The sequence below is a fragment of the Plectrocnemia conspersa genome, unplaced genomic scaffold, assembly GCF_051122295.1.
Source record: "Plectrocnemia conspersa isolate PC_06_02 unplaced genomic scaffold, ASM5112229v1 ptg000004l, whole genome shotgun sequence".
Classification (NCBI taxonomy): Eukaryota; Metazoa; Arthropoda; class Insecta; order Trichoptera; family Polycentropodidae; genus Plectrocnemia; species Plectrocnemia conspersa.
In genome coordinates, this window is record NW_028277168.1 from 10,626,518 (window position 1) to 10,650,915 (window position 24,398).

At 28.6% G+C, this 24,398-nt stretch overlaps 1 protein-coding gene across 1 annotated transcript in view; it reads left to right on the forward strand.

Moving 5' to 3' along the window:
• Positions 1 to 24,398, forward strand: part of LOC148235865 (lachesin-like) — a 318,708-nt gene that overhangs the window by 254,980 nt on the left and 39,330 nt on the right. The window contains exons 4-5 of the mRNA XM_088184853.1: positions 5,999 to 6,206; positions 12,976 to 13,149. Coding sequence (XP_088040979.1) covers positions 5,999 to 6,206; positions 12,976 to 13,149 — 382 coding nt within the window. The remainder of the gene's footprint in view (positions 1 to 5,998; positions 6,207 to 12,975; positions 13,150 to 24,398) is intronic.

A 24,398-nucleotide genomic window follows, 5' to 3' on the forward strand; every position in this document is an offset into this window, starting at 1 on the left:
TGCTTAACTTTCGAAACGGGCTTATTACCATGTGCCTTTAGATATTGACAAATGGTGCAGGTGGTTGAAAACCCATCTTTTTGAAAACATAATTTTACAAAAATTGTTTTATTTTCTTGTAGTTATCGCATAAAACATTTTTCTGGCAAGCTAGTTAAGAAGCCTAATTTCTCAGTCATGAATAAGGGACGCAAACCCCCATGAACCCTACAGCCCGCAGTTGAAAATCGCTGATTATCGACCCTTAACAACTTTATAAAGTGTTTTATTAAACATACGCAACATCAATATCGCAATGAATTTTATGTAAATGCTTTAAGCACAAAGGCACTGAAAAATAAATACTAGTACGATTATCTTTTGTAGAGATATATGAGATTTTTATTTTTTTTTTCCCAACAACAGAGAGTGCTAATTTTTACTAGAATTCCAAACTATTGTATCACACAAAACGCAAATTTCCATTTGACACGCGCTCCGCATAACGAAGCTGAGCATCTTCGATGCCTCGTCTCTAAATGTTCCAATCTAAAAATCAAATCTCCATTTCTGCTTGAGCGACACTATCAAGACTTAAGCGGAAATATTATTGGTGAAAACATTCCTGACTAACAATGCAAATATATCTTAATGCAAAATGTAAGTGAATTTCACTGGCGATGCTTAAAAAAAGCTAACTGACAATTAACCACCTTTATTTTCGTGAAGACAGCAATTTGTATTTGTATAAATACTTTAAAACACAAAAGTTTTTGATAAATAGAAAAAAGAGTAGAGGCGCAAATTAAATCCTTGTGCGTCTCCAGAAAAATAGATTGCATGTGTTAAATGATGTTAAGATTTTTAAGGGTTAAAATTATATGATGTGACCAAATCTATAGATGTTTATAGAAAATTTGGTAAAAATGTATAAAAAATTACATTATTGTATTCTAGAATATTTTATGGCCTTTTTTAACTTAAGCGTATTCATAGTATTTCTTACTGATTGTGTTAGTAGAGAGGATCGTAAGGCTGAATTATAAATGAGAAAAATATGTATTACAGTTTTCTGTATTTAAGAAATAAACTCACGTAAAAGACTAACGGTAATCTTTGACCCGTATAAAGCCCGTGTATCATATTACGCTCCATTCATAAATAATAGGTGTAAAGACCAAATTTGAGCGTCTTCCCTCCTGCCACAACCGGGTAAGGGCTTATTAAAATGATCACATTTAATTTATCGCCGGGGGGGTTGAGATGATTAATTTCTCGGCCGTCGACGAAGGGCTGGCTGGCTGCCTGCTCGCAATACCTACCAAGGTAACAGCTTATTTATGCGTATAAATCTGGAAATGCCGTGAGATAAAATATGCGGACGAATACAATGGAAAAATAATGTAATGAATAAATCATGGGCGGATATCTTTTCCTCGAAATTTCCAACGAGACGCTCAGATTTCCAACGCCTTGTTGACAAAGTTCGCGGGAAAGTGATTACAAGATCCTTTCATCAATTCTCGGCCCCTTTCCTTTTCTTTTTCGCGCCGGAGTTTTCCCTTCTTCTCGATTCCGCGTTACGCCCCCTCTAAATATTTTATTCGCATAAAAATATTTATCTCGATGTTTGAACAGCTGTCATGTCTGAAATTTATAATTTTATTTTGCGCGAGGCAAAAAGACAGAATTTATGAATACATAAAAGAATTGAGAAATTAGCAGGAGGCAATGTTCCGGGAAAACACTTTCATTATGAAGAAACGAAACGGGGGGCAAGACGCCAAAATATTTGCTAGATCCTTTCAAAAATATCGGGTGCAAAGTGGCCCGTGATCCCCTTTGTTCGCAAAACATATTTGCCTCGGGCAAACGCTACAATGGTTATAAATCAATCGTGTCAGAAACCGAATATCGCTTAAATTCGGCAAACTTTTTCAGCCCCTTTTTTTAACTCTCACCCTTACAGACAAAGTTCACATTATTTTTTTGATCGTGTGAAAGCCACTTTAAATTTTATCGAAATGTATCATGTGTCATTAAACAAGCCTTGAGATAATAAAACACAAAATAATGTCACTGTGGGAATAAAAATTTACCCGTTGGTGTTTAATTTTTTTTTTAATTTAGCTAATTTATTAATTTATATATACGTTTGCCAAAACACAGTAACGTCAATCATACACCTTTAAACTTAATATCCATATCCATAACAATTTATCTTGTTGCCGTGTATAAGATCATTAAAAGAACCAGACGTCAATCTAAATATTTCATATATGTAAATGTTGAGTCATTCTAACCCACTTAACATTATATTTAACTATGAATTGCTATCGTGACCTTACTTGTCATTGTTGCCTAAATATAAAACAAAGATAACAATGTATTATTATGATAAAAAAAGACATTTAAGTTGATAGATAGTACATGTAATCTTCTTTATACATAATGGGTGCATTACCAATGTCATTGAAGTACAATATTTGAAGTAATCTTTTTCTTTGCTTAAAGTCTGATTTATACTATTTAATTACATATGAATGTAACATCCATAAGACGCGTTAACTGTCACAAACTAAAGAATATCAACAAAAACCAAATCCACTATTTGCATATTCTAATTATCGAAAAAGTAATGTATTTAGAATTACATATATGTATACAAAACGGATCTCTTACAACTGAAGATTTCCCTCAAAATTTTACTAACAAATAACTAGTGTAGATTTTTAAAATATATTAAAAAATAAAATAATCGTGAATTTAATTTTCCATTCCAAAGATTCATGTTACGGGAAAAATATTCTCTATTATATTTAGAACATATACATATAATGTGGTTGAACCTGTGACGTGTTTGCTGAGTATGAAAATTAAAGGAGATTATCATCATATTTTTAGACTTGAAAGAAAAAATAAATGATTTTCCTGAACTGAAACAGACTACTCCGCTAAACGATACTCGTTTTTCGGTTGATATTTTAAAATATTTAAATGAAATATATATTAATTTACAGGGAAAATAAATAATGTTATATAAAATATTTTATTTCATAAAATCTTAGAAAAGGAAAACTCGATCATTTTTCAATAAAAAAATGTGACGAATATTTTGGTACCACATATTTTTTAAACCATAGTTTAATTATTTAAGACTTTTTTGCGGATTTCAACCGCTGGTTGCAAGAATTTAAATAAATTGAAAATAATTATTATTGGTAATTTCACCATTTTCATTTGACGTGAAAAAAGCTTTAACAAAAATTAAATGAGAAATAATTTATATACAATGCAATAATCTTTTTAAAAACGAATTTAAGATAGTGCTAATTTAATTTGGATGCCGCTTAATAATAAAAGCATTATAAAATTAAAAAAAAAAAATTTTGCTTCAACAAATAAAAATATCGCTCTTAGATCCTTGATGAAAATTATATGTATAATATTGTTTAAATTATCTGTATTATATTATTGTTATATTGCAAGTAATTTACCTGTGGCTAATTATCGTATAATTACTTAGTGTAAGCTATATAAAAATTTTCTGTACTTAAAACCTATTTTTAATATGAAAATCTTTAACAGTTAACGCCCGAGGACTCGTATACGAGTCTTAAAAGAACATTGTTTAGTGGCCGTGAACTTAGGCATGAGCCTGCGACATGCGTATTATTTTATTAAAAAAATACTGTTGCACCATAAGTTTGCTTATATATGATAATCAGAGATGGTAGTAAAAATAAATTATATTTTACCTAATTTTTTTGTAAAAAGAGTCGTCTTATCCCATTGCGACGCAATGCAATAAGACGTTGCCTTTTTGGGGCACGTGAATTTTTTTATGAAATGTATCAATCATAATTATTAATTTCATATAAAAAATAATATTTTATGTTACACTTCTTGAAAGTAAATAAATTTCAGGGTCAATATAAAACCAATCCAATCAAAAGAAATCGAATCATCCCGGTTGATAATACTTCAATATCTTAACATAAAATTTTGTATGTTATTGCAAAATTTAAAAGTAAAATTGTTACGGTATATGTAGATAAATTAGAAAACACAGTAATCAAAGAACCTCTAAAGATATCATCCATTAACTTACAAACATTTTTACTGGGTGTTTGTTATTTTGACATTTCCTCACCATTGGAAAACCGCAATGATTCACAGTTTAAAAAACAGTGGTAAAAAGTACAATTCGTATTAACTATCGACGTATTAGTTTATTGTAAAATAATTTAAAAAAATAATATTATTGCACTTAAAAGAATCTCTGAGAAATAAAATCATAAGCGAATAAATATATATTTTTTATTCCTAATATTTTTTCTAAATTAAAAATAGTGGCAATTGAAATTATTTAATAATATGTATATTTAAATGCTTTTTTATTTTTTTATATAAACGATTTATAAAAAATATCCGTTTATAATATAATATAATTTGCACTCACCAAATTTTTCGGCGCCCTGTTTCAGCCCACAACTGTCACAGACACATTTATTTTATCATTACACTTTTAAACTACACTATTTATATTTATTTTTATTATTTACACTTTTTAATTTACTTCAATATTTTTTGATACGTATAAAAACATTCGTCAATATGAAGAGATATTTCACAATTTTTACACATGTATGTTATATGCAGAATAAACGCGACATTTTCTTCCCACATATTTCTCTACACTTTTTATTTTTGTTGGCTGATGGTTTTTTAGCTTATCCGAAAGACGACAGCACGGGCACAGCAAGATGTGGTAGAAACTAGTTAAATGTCTTCAGATTCGATCGATATCACTGAATTCTGCATCCATCCTTCAGGCTTACTCAAAATAAAATCTTTTATTTCAAATTTGCCGTTACGATTTAAGTTTTGATAGACACTGACCGAATAAAACAATGCGCATTAAAATAAATAAAAAACAACCACTTTTGTTTATTCCATTGTTTTTCCAAATATTAAGTAACTATGGAGATATTGATCGTCGCGATCAACACCTGTTTTTTCCCGTGTCTATTATCTGGCTGTTATGAAAAGTAAATATCATTTTGAAATATCTTTTCTCATTGGTTTACCAAATTTGGATAGATTTTCTAGGGTTTGTAAAATTTATGCACTATACCCATATTAATAAGTAAACTAAACCATTTTTTCAGTTTACTTATTGTCACGTCGTTCCATTGTTCGTTTTTTTTCTACATTTTTGTATTTGTGAAATGTTTGCCTAGGTTATAAATGTATTTCCTAAACTATTATTTCGAACATATCATCGCTAATAAATAAATTGGCCACTTCTTCGATGCTTTCACTAGTATTGGGAAAAACTTGTTCCCCTGGAATACCTTCGAAATCTTGATTATCGCCTAATGGATCAAATTCACTCCAGTCTTTTGAGATAATATCACTATCACACTCACCATCACTGAATAAAAGCAAATTTATAACACGCGGTCTATGTTCACTTACACTTGAATTAGAATCACTCTCGCTCATATCACTATATTCATAATCACTGGGGGCGTTGGACAACGCGTCTTAAAAATTTTCCAAAAATCTTTTTCATAAATTTTAGGGTGATTTAAAATATTTTTTTAGATTAAAATCACAATCACAAAAGATCACTGAGAGAAGAACAATTTTCGCGATACATTTCGGTCGATAGTTTAGAAGAGACTTCCTTCGATTATAAAATGCATTTTTTATATGTGTGGAATTTCCGAATTTGAGGATGAATTTTAAAAAAGTATGTCTCAATATATATTTATGTGAAAAATCATAAGGAAGCTACATATTAAATTTAAATAATATATCTTGATTGGTTGGAATTTACTAAACAAATTGTTTTCCAAATATAAGCATAAGTAAAAATAGTTATATGTTTTTTTCGAAACATGTTTACCCTTGCGCCACTGCAACGGTTATAAATCAATCGTGTCAGTAGCCGAACATTGCCTAAATTGAACAAAAGTTTTCAACGTGCGTTTTTTTTGCTCGCTCGTTTCAGGTCGGATGGCTGAAAGCGGAAGATCAGACTATCCTGACCCTTCATAATCGCGTGGTGACCCACAACTCCCGCATTAGCGTCGCCCACGACAACCTTCGAACTTGGCAACTTAGGATCAGACAGCTGCGGGAGAGTGACCGTGGATGCTACATGTGCCAGATTAACACCAGCACTATGAAAAAGCAGCTGGGGTGTATCGACGTTCATGGTGAGTACATTATATTACAATAGCTTTTTTAAGTATAGTTTGATTTTGAATTTCACATTTATATTAAAGTAAGATAAGCAAGATTTAATATATTGTTTTTAAAATAAACCCTGAAAAGATAATTTTTCATTCCTAAACCATAACAGTTAATGTCTTTCAATAGTGCTTTGGTTGTAAACAGCCTTTGATTGTTCATGCATTTTTGTTGTGGTTGTACATTCGAAATTATTTTAAGTATTTAAATTAAATTTGAGTTTATCTCCTCAATATCATTACGCTTTCCGATCCATGAGTTTTTTTATTTCTTATTCCATGCCTATTCACTTCCAAATTGCTTCCTTGTTCCAAATATATAAATTGATTTATTTTTACCATAAAAATATATTATTATTAAAAATATTCAGAAGTATATTTTATTATATTCTCATTGAATTATTTTTAAAGCCGTTTTCTGCCTTAACAAGTCCGCTACATTCGAAAAACCTTTTATAATGTAACACAACTCGAATCGTGCTAGAAAGCATAAAACGTGCGCTTGGAGCTTTAAAGTTTTAATTTTATTTTATACTTTATTTACTCCTGGTGCATTCCTTTATAATATTAAAACGGAAAGCGTCGCCCCTGTTCGCTGCATTCGATTTTCGCCGTAAGAGGAAAAACCAATTTTCCTGTGTAATCTGTCCGATTTTTAACAGTCAGACTGCAGGCGTACCTACGAGTGCAGCTTTCGCACACGGGCGTGGCTGCCTTAGATAAATCCGACACAGGATGAACTTTCAATCTGGCCGAAAGACGCGAGATAAACCGACGAAAGATCCCTTCGAGCGTTTGTCTTCGATTCGTTTTAATCCGAATGGATAAAGTGGTGAATCGAAATTAAATTCAAAATAATTGAATCAATCATTATTGAACTTTTCTGACTTCATCGTCAAATAATAATCTATTTGTTTTGGACAATTTATTGGAAAAAATCTGAGAGTGAATTGGTTAAAGATAACACTACTATTTTATTCTGGCAGTAATTTTAATATCATATATTTTTTAGTAGGCTGTACTTTTAACACATAACAAATATGTAAGCATAAACACCTGATTTTTTAAATGAAATACAAAATTTTATTTTAAAAAATTGATCCATAAGTTTTCTAATATCCTAATGATATTTTTTTTTCCAATTATCTGGAGTATTTTTTGTTAAAATTTGTGATTAGCAATTTAATACTGATTATGCTCTGGAGTGCCGTAAAGATCAACTTTCGGTCTACTACTTTTTCTCATAAAATTAAAGCTATATAAATATAAAAAAAACTGCAATATTTTCTTATGATCTAAGATCTTTCTTTAAATAGATTTTATAAAAGATCATGACATTTAATTTATTAATAATTCGAACTATAGTTCATTATTTAATTTAAGGCATCATTAAATATAGAATTTTTATGGTGAAATTCAAGGCACCCAAAAAAATTCTATATTTAATTTAAAATTCTTTTATTAACAGAGATCAGATAATGTTTCCAATTTGTTCCAAATTAATTTTACAAAGGAAAGATCTGTTAATAGTGCAATTTATTTTCTGGCAATATATACAATACGATTTCTTTTTTCACGGTCTCGATAGCATTTAAAATTAAAAATTTCACGCTAAAGACATTTGAGTATATTGTTAATATTTAAATACAGGGAGAATTAGCAAAATTTTCGGTTTAATATTCAATGGGATAGGATAGTACTAGATTGATAAAAATTGTTGCTTTTTTAAGTAAACTATTTGTCATCGTTTTCCAAAATAATAATCATTCCCAAAAATATGAACAAATAACTGCATAAAAAAGTTAACAACTAAAATTTAGGAAGCCATAAAAAATATGTTGTTACTTATACGCAATGCTCATTAAGTGAAAAGCAAAATTTAAACATGGAGTGAAAATCATAGGAGATTCATATTAAGATTAAAAAATATCTATTAATTGATATGGTGATGGCAGATGGACCAATCATGGTTTAAAAATGATAGAGGCTGTAGGCATATTATATAAACGAGCATAAATCATTTTGATAAAAAACGCAGTATTAAGTATTCTTAAAGTAGCTCGCATTTTTCAAGATAAAACCGTACATCTTTATTGATGATGCTATGCGTCTCTGAATTATGCAGGCTAAATTTCCATTGCTTCTCAAACGTCACACCAAGATCCTAGTGAAGTAAGGCCTACTAAGAAATATAAAAAATATTTTGTCGGGCCCGAAAACATTGAGAATGAAATTGTGTGACATTTTGTGACGCCAAAAGGCAATCATTTATCGAAAGCCCACTTCTACAAAAAAATTATATCCTCCTGCATTTCAAAGCAATTCAAAATCGACTATACCCTTTTGAAAATGTTCAAGTCGTCTGCATTAAATATAAATATTGAGTGATTCACTGCCGTCTTTATGGCATTAATTAAAAAGCAATAAACCCTAATTAAATCCTTGTGAAACATCATTAGAGGTATTATATTGTTCTGAATATGAGTTTTCTTATTAGACAAACCATTTTTTTTTTAATATATATGATCTGTTAGATTTATAATTTACTTTGACATAAATTTTGCATGTAGCTTACAACGAAACATAAAAATTTTACCGTTTTTAAAATAACTTAACGTATTAAAATTAAATTAACACAATTTTTTTTTGTCATTTAAAAAATTTTTATTAAGTCATAATAATTAACATTTTTAATAATACTTGAAGTATTTGATTAAAACTTTATTTGGAAATAGGATTTTAGGTTCTAAGATTTTTGAAATATTCATGATAAATTGGTGGAATATAATATAGCAAATCTGTCATATCTTTAAATTGTTCTTCTGTTATTGCTTGTTATTGCTGCCTAACGTTTTAAATTTTTCACAATCTATTATATTAATTTAAAACAGCGTGACACGTTTTTACGATATCTTGACTTAGACCACTTTCATAATTATGAGCTCATATATATTTACTTTGTTTAACGCGTTTATTTCAAAAATATACATGGGTACAAACAATATAATATAGACATGTTAAATACACAATACTAGTTCATAACCATTTCCATTGTTTATAATTAAAAAATAAAAATAATAATAAGTTATCCGTAAATATAGTAGAGTAAAAATTCAAGGAAAAACACATAAAACTGTTTACAAATTAAAAAAAAATTAATAAAATATACATATATAAAATAAAACACATACATAATTAAAAATACTAGTTTAAATGTCCTAGAGCAAGATGTGCTTAAACCTAACATGGTATTTCTCATGGTTTTTTCTAACGAGTACAAGTCACAATTTTATGGTTATTTTAGTTAACATGGGTTAAAACATATAATATATAATATATTTTGGTACCCAATAATTTTAATTATTTTATTCTTAATAATAAAATACGGTTGATTGTAGTTTTTTTTGTTTAATTGAATTACAAATCGAACAATTTCGGTTAAAAGCTCTAACCAGATAAGCTATAACCGAATTATGAATCACAACTCGCTCGCTGATTGACTCAAAAGCTCAATAATAATCGCGGCTATAATAAATTTGCATTTTCCAGCGCTTTATTGCGTTAACTGTCGTTTGTGTTAACCCTTTGCGTTTGTTTTGCGTAACAATTTATGACTTTCGACAAATTATGTTATGAGATAATTCGAATTTATTATTTTTGCAACAGCTTGCATTAACGCCGTTAAAAAAATCAAGTGTAAATATTCACAAAACATTATTTAATTAAACATTTGTATAAAGGTAGTGTGGCGATAAATTATAATGTAAATAAGTAACAAAAAGTTAAAAATAATTTATTATTTAATAAATTATTATCAAAACCAAATAATATTTTTTATAAAGTAAATCGTGTCTCTAAGATAATTAATATAATATAAAGTGCGCCTCAATGATAAATGAAAAACCTCTTCATTAATTAATGCTACATTTTCTGAACATTTTTGCTAACTTTTTCGTTACACATAAGTACATAGATATTGTTATTTGAATATCAGAAGCATGCGCTGTAATTTCTATTTTTAACTGTGATCATTAAAACTTTTTATTTTTGTAACAACGCATTTATAAGCGGAAACAAAAATAAAATTATAAAATTTTTATTTTCATAAAATAATAGAACGTGCTCATATATAATATATAAATAATTAATATGTAATGTTATCTAATATAATGATCGAATATAACTGGGTTTGCATTTAGCAGTGGTTTCGAAAACGGCGTGCTATATATTTTATTTCGTGATTAATTTAATTACTATTCGACTTACTAAAACAATGAAAATAATTCTCGTTTCTTTTTAATAACAAACATATATTTATACCATTATCACTGCTTTGTGGCAATGGATGGCAGAAAAGAGCATTAGAGTATTTTTGTCCTACCAATAGGGTAGAAATGCGTAGCAAATTTATAAAAAAAATGTTCTGTATATGAAGCCAATACTATAGATTATTTAAAGATTTGATAAAAAAAATGCTATGCTTTTGTATAGTGATCACCTTTTGACAACACATGAGCTTAGTCAGGCACTTATTGGTATAACTGTTTTAAGACATTTACGAAAGCTTGATTGGGTCAAAAAGCTCGATATTTAATTGTTGCAATAAATAAGCAATAAAAAAATAGTGTAACGAATTTCTGATGTTATTTAAAAATTGCTATTGATTCCACTAAGTACTGCTTACAATTGACCAAACAATTGTCATAAAAGGTCAAAGTTGTCTAATAAAAATCATTTTGTTTCACGACGACAATGTTTTCATTTAGCCTTTTTAGGTTGTCTGACTATTTCAATAGGTTTAAATAATATTATAATAAATATTAAATATTTTTTGTGATGTCGCAGTTCTTTTTGTTTAACCTATTTGAGATAAAATTGCCACACTTTGTACAAATACATATATTGCGGCTGAGCTTTAAGAATTTTCTCAGCGTTTTCCCTCTCTAAATGATACATTGCCCTAATTTTTGCGAACGACTGAGCACACTTCTCGAGAATTATCGTTGAAGAGGGGCAAACACTCGTCATTAGTCACTTCTATCTGTTCGCGCTCTAGTGTTTGCATAAATTGATGTCGGCAGCTGTTTGCTTTTATATCTGCGCAAATAACGAACGAAACAACAAATCAGGAGCCGCGTCTCGCAAAAGCCGTTTTCCAAGACACGTAACCAAACTAACGCCTAAGCTTTCACGTAACATGTCGAAATCGAAGATGCTGGAATATTAAATTTACCCAAAAAATGTTGAGGTACAGCTTTACAGAGTAAAGATGGCTAGTTTAACAAATGTATTCAAAAAAAAATCTTAACCCATTGGTTCAATCATCATTCGTTGAGGCGTGTGAGATGTATAGCTTTTCTTTTAAATGCTTAATTAGTTTTTTTAGGATATAAATTTTAATGGATTTTTAAATGTGTGACAAATGGTAAAATCAAATAAATATCCACCTTGTTGAGTCTGTATTTTTTTTCGCGGAATCTAATATCTTCATGATTTATTTAATATTTTTTATTAAAAGGGTAAAATAACTCTCTCTTTATTTATATATTCTTAGTAACTTGATTTAGCAACAGGCATTCAATACTTAAAAATTATTCGTGCACGAAGTACGATATTTGAGTGCGTAAAATTAACAGCTTCCGGCAGGCTGTGCATAAAACAGTAACAGGAATATTATTTTACAAACATTTGAAGATTTATCTTAATTTAAATTAAAATATTCAGTATTTAATTTTGTAGAATATTAGACAAGTAGCTGATTTGTCTTCTGTTTATCATACATAAACATTTCTTACACTGTGTTATCTCGATATTGTACAGCAAACAACATATTTTACTTTTTTATCTTACTTTAGACAATATGTTTGCTTAAAATAAAGATCTTTTAAGTATTTAATTTACTCTGAACTCCCTTGAAGATAAGTTCTTGAGCCCATATTTGTATTACGTAATGATGCCAAATTAAAAATGCAGATAATTCAACTTGCTAAAGCTAATGAAACTAAAATTTTAATAATGATTAAATATACACGAGATAAGAGCCAAACTGTTTGCATTGGAAGGTATTTAATAATGACAAAAAAACTAATGTCTTTCACTATTTTAATGCAAAAATACTAGTAATAAGAGATTTTTAGTAAAAAAGTTATCGTACCTTAGTTACTCAGATAAATCAACACGATATTTTCTGAGTTATTTGAGAGATCGTAGGCAATTTGTTACCTATAAAGTCGACTGTCAAAATAATATTTCACCCTTTCGGAAGTTCTTCAATAGTCCAACCTAGAACGAGCTCTGCTCTTTGCGTTATTCATTAATGCTATATATATAGCAGTTACAGATATATGCAGATGCTTTAATATTATTTAAATGCATTTGATCTGTTGTAGACTTCATTATTACTAAGGTGTGAAAAAATCTGGTGACAATAAAAGTATTATACTAAAAACGCAAATTTATTTTTTATTGTGCTTTTCGCTATTTATTAGCAGTATTAATTTGTATTCTAAAATAAAAATAAATATATTTTACTCCTATTGCCACTACAGAAATATTTTAACTTTTTGACATTATGATGTCTGGACTAAAAATATAATAAATAATAATAATAAAACAATTAAAAATTATGATTAAAATATCAGAAGATTACGAAAATGCTTTAAAGTATTTTAAAACGTGTTGTAAATTTGAGCATTATAAATTAGTTTGTTATTAATATTTATTATTTTATTTACAGTGCCTCCAGATATAGTTTACGACGACACGTCAGCAGATCTAGCCGTACAAGAACACGACAACGCAACCCTTAGTTGTAGGGCCACGGGAAGACCAACCCCAAGGATAACGTGGCGAAGAGAAGACGGCGAACCAATACTAGTCAAAAAGCCTGGCACAAGAGACGTCTACAAAAGTAAGCAATAGTTTTATTTATATTTATTGTGCTTAAACAAAAATTCCGGTTAAAACACAAGAATAAGAAAAAATGTTTAAATTAATCCTAATAAATTTAATTAAGCTTTAGGCGTTTATATACAAAATGGCGGATAACGAATCATTAGAAACGCAATTTTTTTATTCATAAAATTAAATTACTACGTCAAATCGATTTTATATAATAATAAATTGTGTTTATTAATTTTACAATTATTATTGAATTCAAGTTTAGTCTTGTCGTTCTCACTAATTCAGAGATTATGGTTTCGCGTTATAATTTTATAATAATTGAAATCTTTTTATTGATGGTTTTAAAATCTATTGAGATAGGTGTATAACATTTAATTTGCATAGCTTTATTTTGAAAGATCTGAAATTCATAAAAATATATATTTACTAGTGTTACTCCACACCGAGCAAGCTAATGTTACACTTGTCTCATTATCTGTTTTTATATATAAAAAACATTTTTAAATTTGTAATGTACTTTTTTTTGTTAAATATCGTTTTTGAGCCCTTTGAAACTAAGTTCCGCGATATGCTTATTAATTTTAAGCTTGTAATTCAGATGTATTCATTGGCATTTAACGATCGCCTTGTTTTCCTTATTTTTTTTTAAAATGTGGAGGCTGTGGTTTTTTGTGTGTTAAAACGTTATTGCTTTAATTTTTTTATATTAAGAAATTTGGTTTAAGATCGTGAAAATTGATTATGACGGCTGTATCGTTAGTGTATTATACATTTCTGAGTCAGTATTTTATAAAAAAAATAGGAATGTCATAAGTATTTAAAATAAATAGGAACTCCACTAGAAAATTAGCCTGCGGGACTCACGCTGGAATTTTACGCGATATTGAGAGTTCATTATTTAGTGAAAGAACATTGCTTCGATATTTTATGTATGAGCATATTATGGTAATAAGAAAATCAGTATAAACATTTATCATGTAGGTATTTATAATAATATTACCGACTTAAGCCTAGGTGTTTTATGATATCGGGTAACTTTCTTAAATTCTTGAATAAAAAAATCAAACTGTTTAAGTGATATTTTATGATTAAATATGCACAAATGATAAGTAAATATTTACATATATCTTATGTATGTATATATTATATTTTGTTTAGACCGAATAATGTTTTCATCTTTCAATTCTTTTCTAAAAAATATTACTTATATTTTCGTATGTACGTATATGTATATATATATATATTTTAATATGTATTAAATTTAATTAAGAATAAGATCATGATTTGCATCACATTTATTTGTAATGCATTTTTATTGTATCGCCCAAAAGACCATCGCCCATTTTGACCAATTGAATTGTCTCTATAGTATGTATGTATACTAAACACAATAATTCATTAAAATACTAAATTAACCTAAATTTTCGATATACAAACATATGTCATATGTGTATGATTAATGATAGATTAATGTTCTTACAGTTTAATATATAAAACAATAATCGTTTAATTAACTGAAATATATTATATAATATTCGTACTCAGTCGTTATTCGAGATAGAGTGTAGTCGTATAAAATATATACCCAAGAACCAACCAACTGTTTATCGTCAAATAGCAAAAAAAGGTATATACCTGCCCTAAACTTTATGCATTCATTGCAGGTAGAGTAGATATATATTTGTCAATTTAATGAAACACTACCGAACAAATCTAATGATAAATTCAAAATCAGCGTTTCATTTTAGTAAAAATATATGTATATCGTACGTATGGGGATAGGAAGCCATACTTTCAAATATACGTAATAATTTAAATAATAATGTTTTCATTGACTAATCATTTTAATCGTCATTACGCTCTGGCACATAAAATACTAATTTTACCGCATATATCTTGTGAATTTTAATTCTTTGTAAATTTCTCACAATTTACTTATATTTTATATACCTAATTCCTAAAATATTCATTACTTGATATTCTCCAAGTATTTTTGCGCTCTTATGACGTGCGCACTTTTTTAAAGCGCTCATATGACTCTGCGCATTTGACGCACGCTATTTTGTTACAGCGCTACTTTGGTCAACGCTCTTATGACGCAGCGCTTATAATGCAGCGCTTATATGACGGCACTCATTTGACGCACGCTCTTTTGACCGGCTGCCATGTTTAACATAATAATCCAGTACTTTTTGGAATAATCATTAAAATTGTCAGATATGCTCAGCTGGTAGTTCGTTGAATGATTTTTTTATGATTGTAACTTAATGCATCATAAAGCATAATAAGTAATAAATAAATAATAAAAATTGTATATCACTTTCGAGTGAATGTAGCAGCTGCGTTTTTCTTGTTAATGAATTAAATTCGCTGAGAAATATGCACTTGAATATTACTGACTTTTGAGCAAAACTATTTTTTCTTACTGTGTTTTTGATAAGCGAAAACTGATATCTCTTGGCTCTGTTAATTGCATTTTATAATGTGGTATTTTTGTCTGCTGCTTAACTGTCTACTTAAAGCCTTAATTGTTATTTTTAAAATAACGACCTTAAGATATTTTGCCAATGTGTAAACTGCACATTGTAACCAAAATATTTTCTTATTTTATTTATATGAAAAATAAGCACTAATATACATTTTGACAATTAAAAAATATTTTATACCTCATACAATTTGTTGATTTAGTGTTGTAATTTTTTTTTATTTATTTTAATACGTATATTTATTTATTATTATGATATTAATTTATTTAGCTTAATAGCTAATTTTTACATTTTTTATATCATACAATGGACATGAGTTTACGTAGCTACATACACACGTATTAAATAGTTGTAAATTATGCACACGCTGAAGGGTACTCGTCGCAGGCAACAAAATGTTGCCTACCGCTGTCACGCGTCATAATAGAATTTAATTCGTTCGCTGTCCAGCCAGTGTGTTCAACTTGTTATTATTTATTGCGGCTAAAAGCAAAAAGCCGAACAATTAACGTCGGGGCTCGCACGAAAGTGCACTTTTGACCGAATACTGTGTTTTCGAACAAAACGCACATGCATAGATACATCTATGTTGAGTTATAATTCGCGTTTTGCGGAAAAGTGGTGTTTTGAATTATGCATGGCGTGGCACAAATGCAGATAGTACGTGCATTTAATTAAAAAGAATCGTTACATTAAAATCCCACGTACTGCTGAAAATACTCACGCACGTGAATAAAAGTAATATTTAAACATGCACGAGACTGGCTAGATATGGAGTGTTAAAATAAAAAAAGCAATGGAGTTTAAAACAATTTTCTACGTGGGCTGTGTTCATATCATTATGTCAAAATGGTGGTTGTAAAAAAAATTGGTTAAAACCGCTTTTGGTTGTGCGGTTGCTCGTATTTTGTGCGGTTTATGGTTTTAATTGCGATTGTTTTGAATGCTACCACAATACATTTATACATCGGGTGCTAGTGTTTGTTTAAGCTTATGTTGCACACTGCGGATTAGATATTTAAATAAATTTAACGGAGCGATGTGCATAAGTTATTATTAAATCAGCTAAAATATAATAAAATAAACCACTATGCAAAAAGATTTTTATTTTATTTAAATCATATTGAATTTTATATAATATTATAATTTAAATCGTCTGTAAATATTTTTAATAAATAATACATAAATAGAAGTGCTTGTTTACAACCAATATTTATTTACAATATATAAATCAAAACTTGCTAACTCTCATAAAATTTAGTAAAGGGAAACATATAAAAGGATTTCTGTAAATATAAGTAAAAGCTCCATAATATTACGTGGGAAGTTAATTTAGCTTTGCTTTTATTTTAACCTTACAAATATAGATCGCATGCTGGCAAAGAAAGCAATCTTGTTAGTCAAGGAATGTCCCATTCCTGGATATGACATGATTGGGAAACAAGTGTTTATTGATCTTAAAAATAAAATCTAAAATTGGCACACAATGTGAGAATTAAAAATTATATTTATATTGTCTATGCAATTATGCATTACCTTCCATTATTTTTAAAATATCTTTAATTAGTAAAAAATTGTTTTTTTCCTGCTATTTTACATAAGTTGTACGCCCGTATTGCTAATAAAACGCCATAAAGTTTACGGTTGCTTATTGCGCCTTAGGCAGCTATTCTTCTTTTACTTGTTACATAAGACCCATTCACAACAACGACCTTTACTTAATCGGCCTTAGAACACCATGGATTATAGGCACCCGTTTTCAAAAGTATTTATAAGCTACACAGTGCTGTTTACTTAATTGTTTAATATATTCTTATATAAGTAAAGCTACATCATTTATCAAAAATAAAAATGATCATTTTGTGTAAATGAATGCTATTTTCAATACACTTTTTCTTTATTTCATTTACTATGGAAAGGCTTTCACGTTTAACTAATTCAATAATAGCAATTAATTTTGTTTTGTAATACAATTCGGACACTGGTCTATATTTTATATTCAATATTAGTTTATTTTAGTAGAAATATCCACACTTTCCTCTACTATTAAGCAATGCAGATGCTCTTATTTCATCCATAATCTTTGTATTTATAACCGTATTTATGCATTCTACAAATTTGAAATTATAATTTTTATTACGCAATGAATTGAAAATATTGATATATTTTGTACATAAATTATTTGATATACATACAATAGCTAGAATTACGTTTTCTAATAAAATTTTAATCAGCTTTTTTTACCTTTATATTTTAAAATCTAATATAACAAATTATAATAATATATATATCCATATAAATTGTATACCATAATAATAAACTAACAATAAATCAAGCACAAAAATAAATAAAGTGCAAAATTTCAGAAATCAGTCTTTGAGGGCCTAATAAGATCAGATTAAAATAATATCCACTCGTAAAGGAACTTTTTATAAATATTGCAAAATCAATTGTATTGTATCTTTCTTGTGATTTTATATATATCACTGAGCATTATCTAATTGTCTATATTACAAATATAATTGCCTAATTTATCATGTAAAGGAAAATATTTACAGGAATATTTCGTTTATTTATCAAATTTCTATCGCTTTAAGCAAAAATAAGCTTCTTATAGAAAGGAGGGAAATAACTTTTTTCAGGGATAAAAATTTAATTATTATTACTATTTTGTATAAAAGAAATAGTTTCAAATCAGAAATTTTAGTTAATAAAAAATAACTCTGATTCAATACATAGCTTTTTTTTAATTTGATTAGGATTTATATTTATATCAGAATATAATATTTATCTGATAATATTAATATATAACTTTATTTTATGTAAACTTGAGTGTGTATTAAGTAAAGCACTTATATTTTTATATTTTTTATGTTCTTATTTTTGGATATTTTTCATTGATTTCTTAAAACTTATTTTACTTGGAATAATTTTAAAAATATATTTGAAGCATATTTCTATAAAATATTAAATAAAAATGACAAAAACTATTTTTTTTTCAATATTAATTTAAAAAAATGGATTTAATTGCTACTTGACTATGAAATTAAGTTGAGTGTTAGAAATGTTGGATGAAATCCAATTCATAACTCATGATGAGGTAATGACATTTGTGACTTTGTATAGAATAGAAAAAAAACTTAAGTTTTCAATAGGTTTATTTTTTAATTAAATTTTAGGAATGTACGTTGGCGATGAAAGTACCTTTTTACGAATTGTTTTATGACTCTCGAAATAGTCTCAAAATAAAATTTAGTTACAGCTTAAAATTTAGCTTATTTTTTTGATTGTTTATTTTTACTACCTACTCACTCAATACCTCTGCCTTTTAAATTATTTTTGGGAATAAAACAAATATTGTTATTTAGTATTTTTTATGTTATGATAACGAATACTTTTTGTGAATCATGGTTTTTCAAATATTAAGACATTTTTTCATTTAATTTTTTTTTAAATTGTAGCTCTGTTGCCGTAATTTTTACTTGTGCTTAACCGATGCAAATTTGAAATTGGTATTCCAGAATTTACCCAAGCTTAAATCTGCATTAAGCAAAGATATGATAATTGCTTTTAAAAAATGGAAGCGAATAATTTTAACTGATGCACTGAAATATGTATTAAATCTCAACTCATTTTAAAACGATAATTAGTTTATAAAACTATTTAAAAGACAACGAAAACTTTTTTTTAAATATTATTTAAGAAACATGAATAAAATACAATATATATTTAAGAGTCAGTCAAAACGTTATCTAATTGCTTCTCATCCAAAATCCTTATAAATTCTTATATATCAGATAAGTATTTTACATTTTTTGCTTTCAATTATACCCAGTGTTGTTACTATTATTTTTTAATGACATAGAACCCTTATCTTTTATCATATGGCGATAACATGAAAGTGTCGAAAAGCGTCCAATGATTTCTGACTTTTCTTTGCAGATCGATCTCTTATAGATTTCTTGTCAAAATAGGCTGCTGACAATTATTCATCCTTCAGCTTTAAAAAGAAATATGTTATGTCATTTTCTAGATCTTATTTGACAATAGAGCTTTCGTATTGCCTAGATGGAAATGAACTGGATAGATATTTCCACCAGAAACCTTGAAAATCTCTCCACATTTAAATAATATTTATTACGAATCCCTTAAGATGCTCGACTATTTCGAAAGAAACTCTTTTTAATTTATTAATCTATCAGTGATTTGCGTACTTTTTCCGTAGAAATTTTGAGGCAGAAAGAAATTAAGATTTTATGAGATACCTCTATATAAAGGAAGTTGCTTATTATCTGTTCCTTTATCTCAGCGCCTTGATATTTTTGGACCTTTTGGTACTGAATCGCTGTGGTCTCGTAAAAGATCTATTTCGCCAAACTTTTCTTTAAATAAGTACTAATATTTACAAGAATTTTGAAACATCCTTTAGCAATACGTTCACCCCTCAGGGTAAGAATAATAACTGCTTATAATAAAAAGGTAACTTACACCATTCATAAAATATCTCCACACATATTTTAAAAAGCTGCACTAGTTTTGTGATAGATGTAAGTGGTTTAACAGTATCAAACATCAGCCCTACTTGAAATTATCCATTCACAATGGTTAGATAGTCATTCAATACTAGTTCAAGTTTCAGTGAATCATATTGACGGGTATCAATTACATTTTAGTGTCGAATGCTTCGGTCAGCTTGCCACTGCAAACCGCGAGCGGAATTCGCGCTTTAGCACGTCCACTTTTGAATTATCACAAATAGCCGTAAATATCAAAAACGGCAAAGCAGTTTGTCGAGCAGTCGGAATTTCAACAACCTGTGCTGAATCCGTTTCGATGTAGAACGTTTGTTGCATACATTCACCGCCGTGCGATGGTGCTGAAAACGGTGATATATTGCCAGAGCGCGAGCGGATAGAATTATTTTGGCCACAATCGCACGTAGGTGCCGCCCATGCACCTTTGTTCGCTGACTGGCAACATTAAGCGCTGCTTTGTGCTACGTGCTCTTGCGACGAGGCGTAAATATTGTCAGGGATATCCTCACAAACACAGGTTATTTTTTGTTGAAATTGTGATATCTTTGCATTGCTTCAATATAATAATAATAATATTTTTATTACCACAAAAAGCGAATAAGAAAAATGTTGCCAGTTAAACTAGGTCAAAACAAGCAGTATATTACAATAGTTGTTTGACAAATGAAAATTCTATACAGAAAAAAATACAAAAAAGATTTCTTCACACTTTATCATGTTTTTATCACAATATATTATTTACAAATAAAAAGAATTATTTTAGGAGATTAATTTATTATTCCACTCTGTAAGAAGCGGTGCACTGAAAATACCGCAGTGGAAGAGGCAAGCTATATGTAGTTTAGCAGGTCAGGTCGGAGGAGGGCGGATACCGACTGACTCTCGGGTCGACCTAATCTCTAACACAGTCTCTTTCACTGATCATTATTATTTTGCTGATCTTATTTGCTTGCCTTCTAGAAGAAGTGAGCGTATATAAACGATTACAATTTCTAAATTTTGATGAATTCACTTGACAGATGATATTCATTTATTTATAAAAAGCCCTAAAATGAAATTCTTTTAGTTTGCTTTAACTAGTCAATTGCATCTTAGATTTTTCGATCGGTACTTTAATAAGTAAAATTGCATTAATCTGCAGCACTTGATGCTTTCATGTGAACAGTCTTTTGTGTTAATAAATCATTTAGTTTTGCGTTGATTACAAAATACGCTTTAATTTGTCGTGCTTCTTATGTAAAATCCTATGCGTAATTGCTTTCTCTTTCAAGTGTAATATATACATAAATACGTCCTAAATATTTTGTACTCTTTACTTTTTGGGTTAATTATATTCAGCGTAATATTGACTGTTTGTGGGATAAAGACTTCTAGGAAGCCAAGTTTTTTCACTGAAGATTTTTTATATGAGTTTATTTTTAAATGCCCTTTTCGCTTAATCGAGTGCGCCCGAAGTGTGAAAATATTGTATAGATGTATTGCGACGTGTTTTATAATAACAAATACAAAAATCACAGTCATAAAATGTAACTAATATATCGTCAATTTGACTTATCTCGAGATTGTTAGATAAAATGGGCCTTTATCCCAAATTTTCCATAAATCTCGGTATCAAATAGCTGTTGTTATTATTTTAATTGAAAAAGATATTTTTAAAGTGCTTTTTGTTAAAAATTTTAACATATACTATTGAGATACTATATACAAACAAATTATCTTTTGCTCTATATTTCATATGAAAGTATGAACGCATTTTTAAGTTTTTACATTTCGTTACTAATTGCATTAAATACACTCTGAAAAAATATATTGCTGTTTTTTAAACAAACGTTTTTCGACAATTAATAAATTATTTAAAATAAACTATGGTGTATTAAATTTGCGTTCTACAAAAGAAATCGCAAATGGTGATATAAATTATTTTTTGCATGTAATGAACTTATGTTAATATTTATGTTGATGGTACTATACATTTAAATTAGTAATAAACTTAAAATAATAGATATTTCAACCAAAATGTATATTTTTGTTATTCTAAGATTTTTTGAAACCTAATTTGAAATTCATAATAATATCTTAAATAGATTATTTTTAATATGAACAATTAGTCACTTCGACCAAACTTATGAAAATGCCAGTTGTAGTAAATCGAAAAATAAAACACAAATTATTCGAATGAATTTGGACGAACAAACCCTCAAATTTAGTAGTACATAGTTTAAAGGCAAGGTGAGGAAAAAATAGCAAATAATTAATATTAAATGAAAAAGTATTCATTTTATCAATATTACTACAAATTGTGCTGATATATGATTCCCTAGAGCCGCGTTACGGGTGTACATTGAAAAATACTTTTTCTAGCTGATGGTATAAAATATGCACAATGCAAAGATTCTGTAAGAACTTTGTAAGTCATTTAATACTAGCGATTACGTTCCTAACTATTGAATGCAATACCGCTTGTAAGAACAGGAATTTTTATTAAGTACAGCTATCTGACTTATCAATCTGTCGGAAAGTATAAATTTGTTCCCACCTAGTTTGTGCTCGTATTGTGGTCTTACAATTATCAGTTTAATTGTTTCTGGGAATACTTTTTGATGTATTTTGTTAATATGTAGTGTGAAAAGTGCATTGACGTAAAGCTATTGTACCCTAAACATGTATTAAAAAGGTTTAAAGTATTTTTTTTGTTGTAAATATAAAATTTCATTTTTTTGTATTATTCACTATATTAATGTTTAAATGTGTATTGGTAATATTTAAATACTAAAAATTTATAAAAAAATCAGAACAAATTTATAATTAAATTTTAAACGCAAAATGTTGAGCGTCCAGTATTTACACACACACGCTAGCTGCGGTACCTAACGATAGTGAAGGACCGACAGCTAGTAAAACATGATTGTTTGAAATACTAATCCTAGTCTTTAGAGAAACAAGTGGAGCTCTTGTTGCTTCTTCAAGTGACTTTTATTTCAGCAAATTTTTTTATGGCCATGCGATCGGACGCGGGGACACCCCCCGAGACGGACTTTGCAGAGCTTTTAAAGAGCGACAGATAATGTCGGAAGAGCCCTGCTGAATTGTCCCAGTGCACGCACAGGGTACAAATAAACAAAAAAGTGATTTTTTACACGAACCCAGATTGAATATCACGAAGGTGACCGATAAGACGTTCTGGCACCATTGTGCCTCCTAGCCGTTATATTAATGACGTAAATTAATGAGCTTTGTACATTTTTCATTAATTACCCTTAATGATAAATCATAATTATATTTGAGAGCGCTAGAAAGCTTCTCAATTTGAGTCTTTATTGCGTGTTATAAACTTGTTTGTATATTTTTCGAAATATATTTAGTAAATAATAACATAGTTTCAATTAAAAAAATAGCTGTCGGTACCTCACTATCGTGAGGTACCGAAGCTAGCGAGTGTGCGTATACCGGACCCTCAACTTTTTGGGTTTTAAATATAATTTTTGCTTCGTTCAGATTTTTTAAATATTTTTTAAAATTTAATGGTTCAAATTGGACATTATTATTTATGATTTTCAATGCTAAAAAAATGGTTCAACTATAAAAAACTACTTACCATTTTCAATTCATTTGAAAGTAGGTTTACAACCTTACTAAATAATTCCAGAAGAAAACATTTTATATTATTTAACGTTAGATTTAAAAATTATTTAACGATAAATTTAAATATTGTATATCATTTATGAATAGGTTTAAAAGTCAGCTAGATAATAAAAAAATAAAAATTGTTCAGTGAACTCTCAATATAGCGAAGCTCACGGAACCAATGAATAACTTTCGGTATACTGAAAATTCGTTATATTGAATGTAAGGAAGATGATATATTTTATTTTTAATTACCATATTACTTCAACATCAAAATAACCTCTTATAAGGTTGACAAATAGTTTTTTGCCCATTTTTAAGGATACTGTATGAAACACAATAAAATTTGTGAAAAAAATGTTCTATAAAAAAAGTTTGAGGGTCAGCGAAACACCTGTAAATGTTGCTTTTGAACACATCTGTCACACACCAAGTCAAGGACGAACTGAATGTGGAGAAATATTGTGTAAAGTTGCAACGTCATTCTTAAATTCGGATCAAAATATTTCGTTATACTGAGATTAGTCTTCGTTATAATGAAAACATTTTGTATGCGAGTTTTTCGGGGACAAATTAAAGATTCGTTATACTGGGAGTTTTGTTATTTCGGT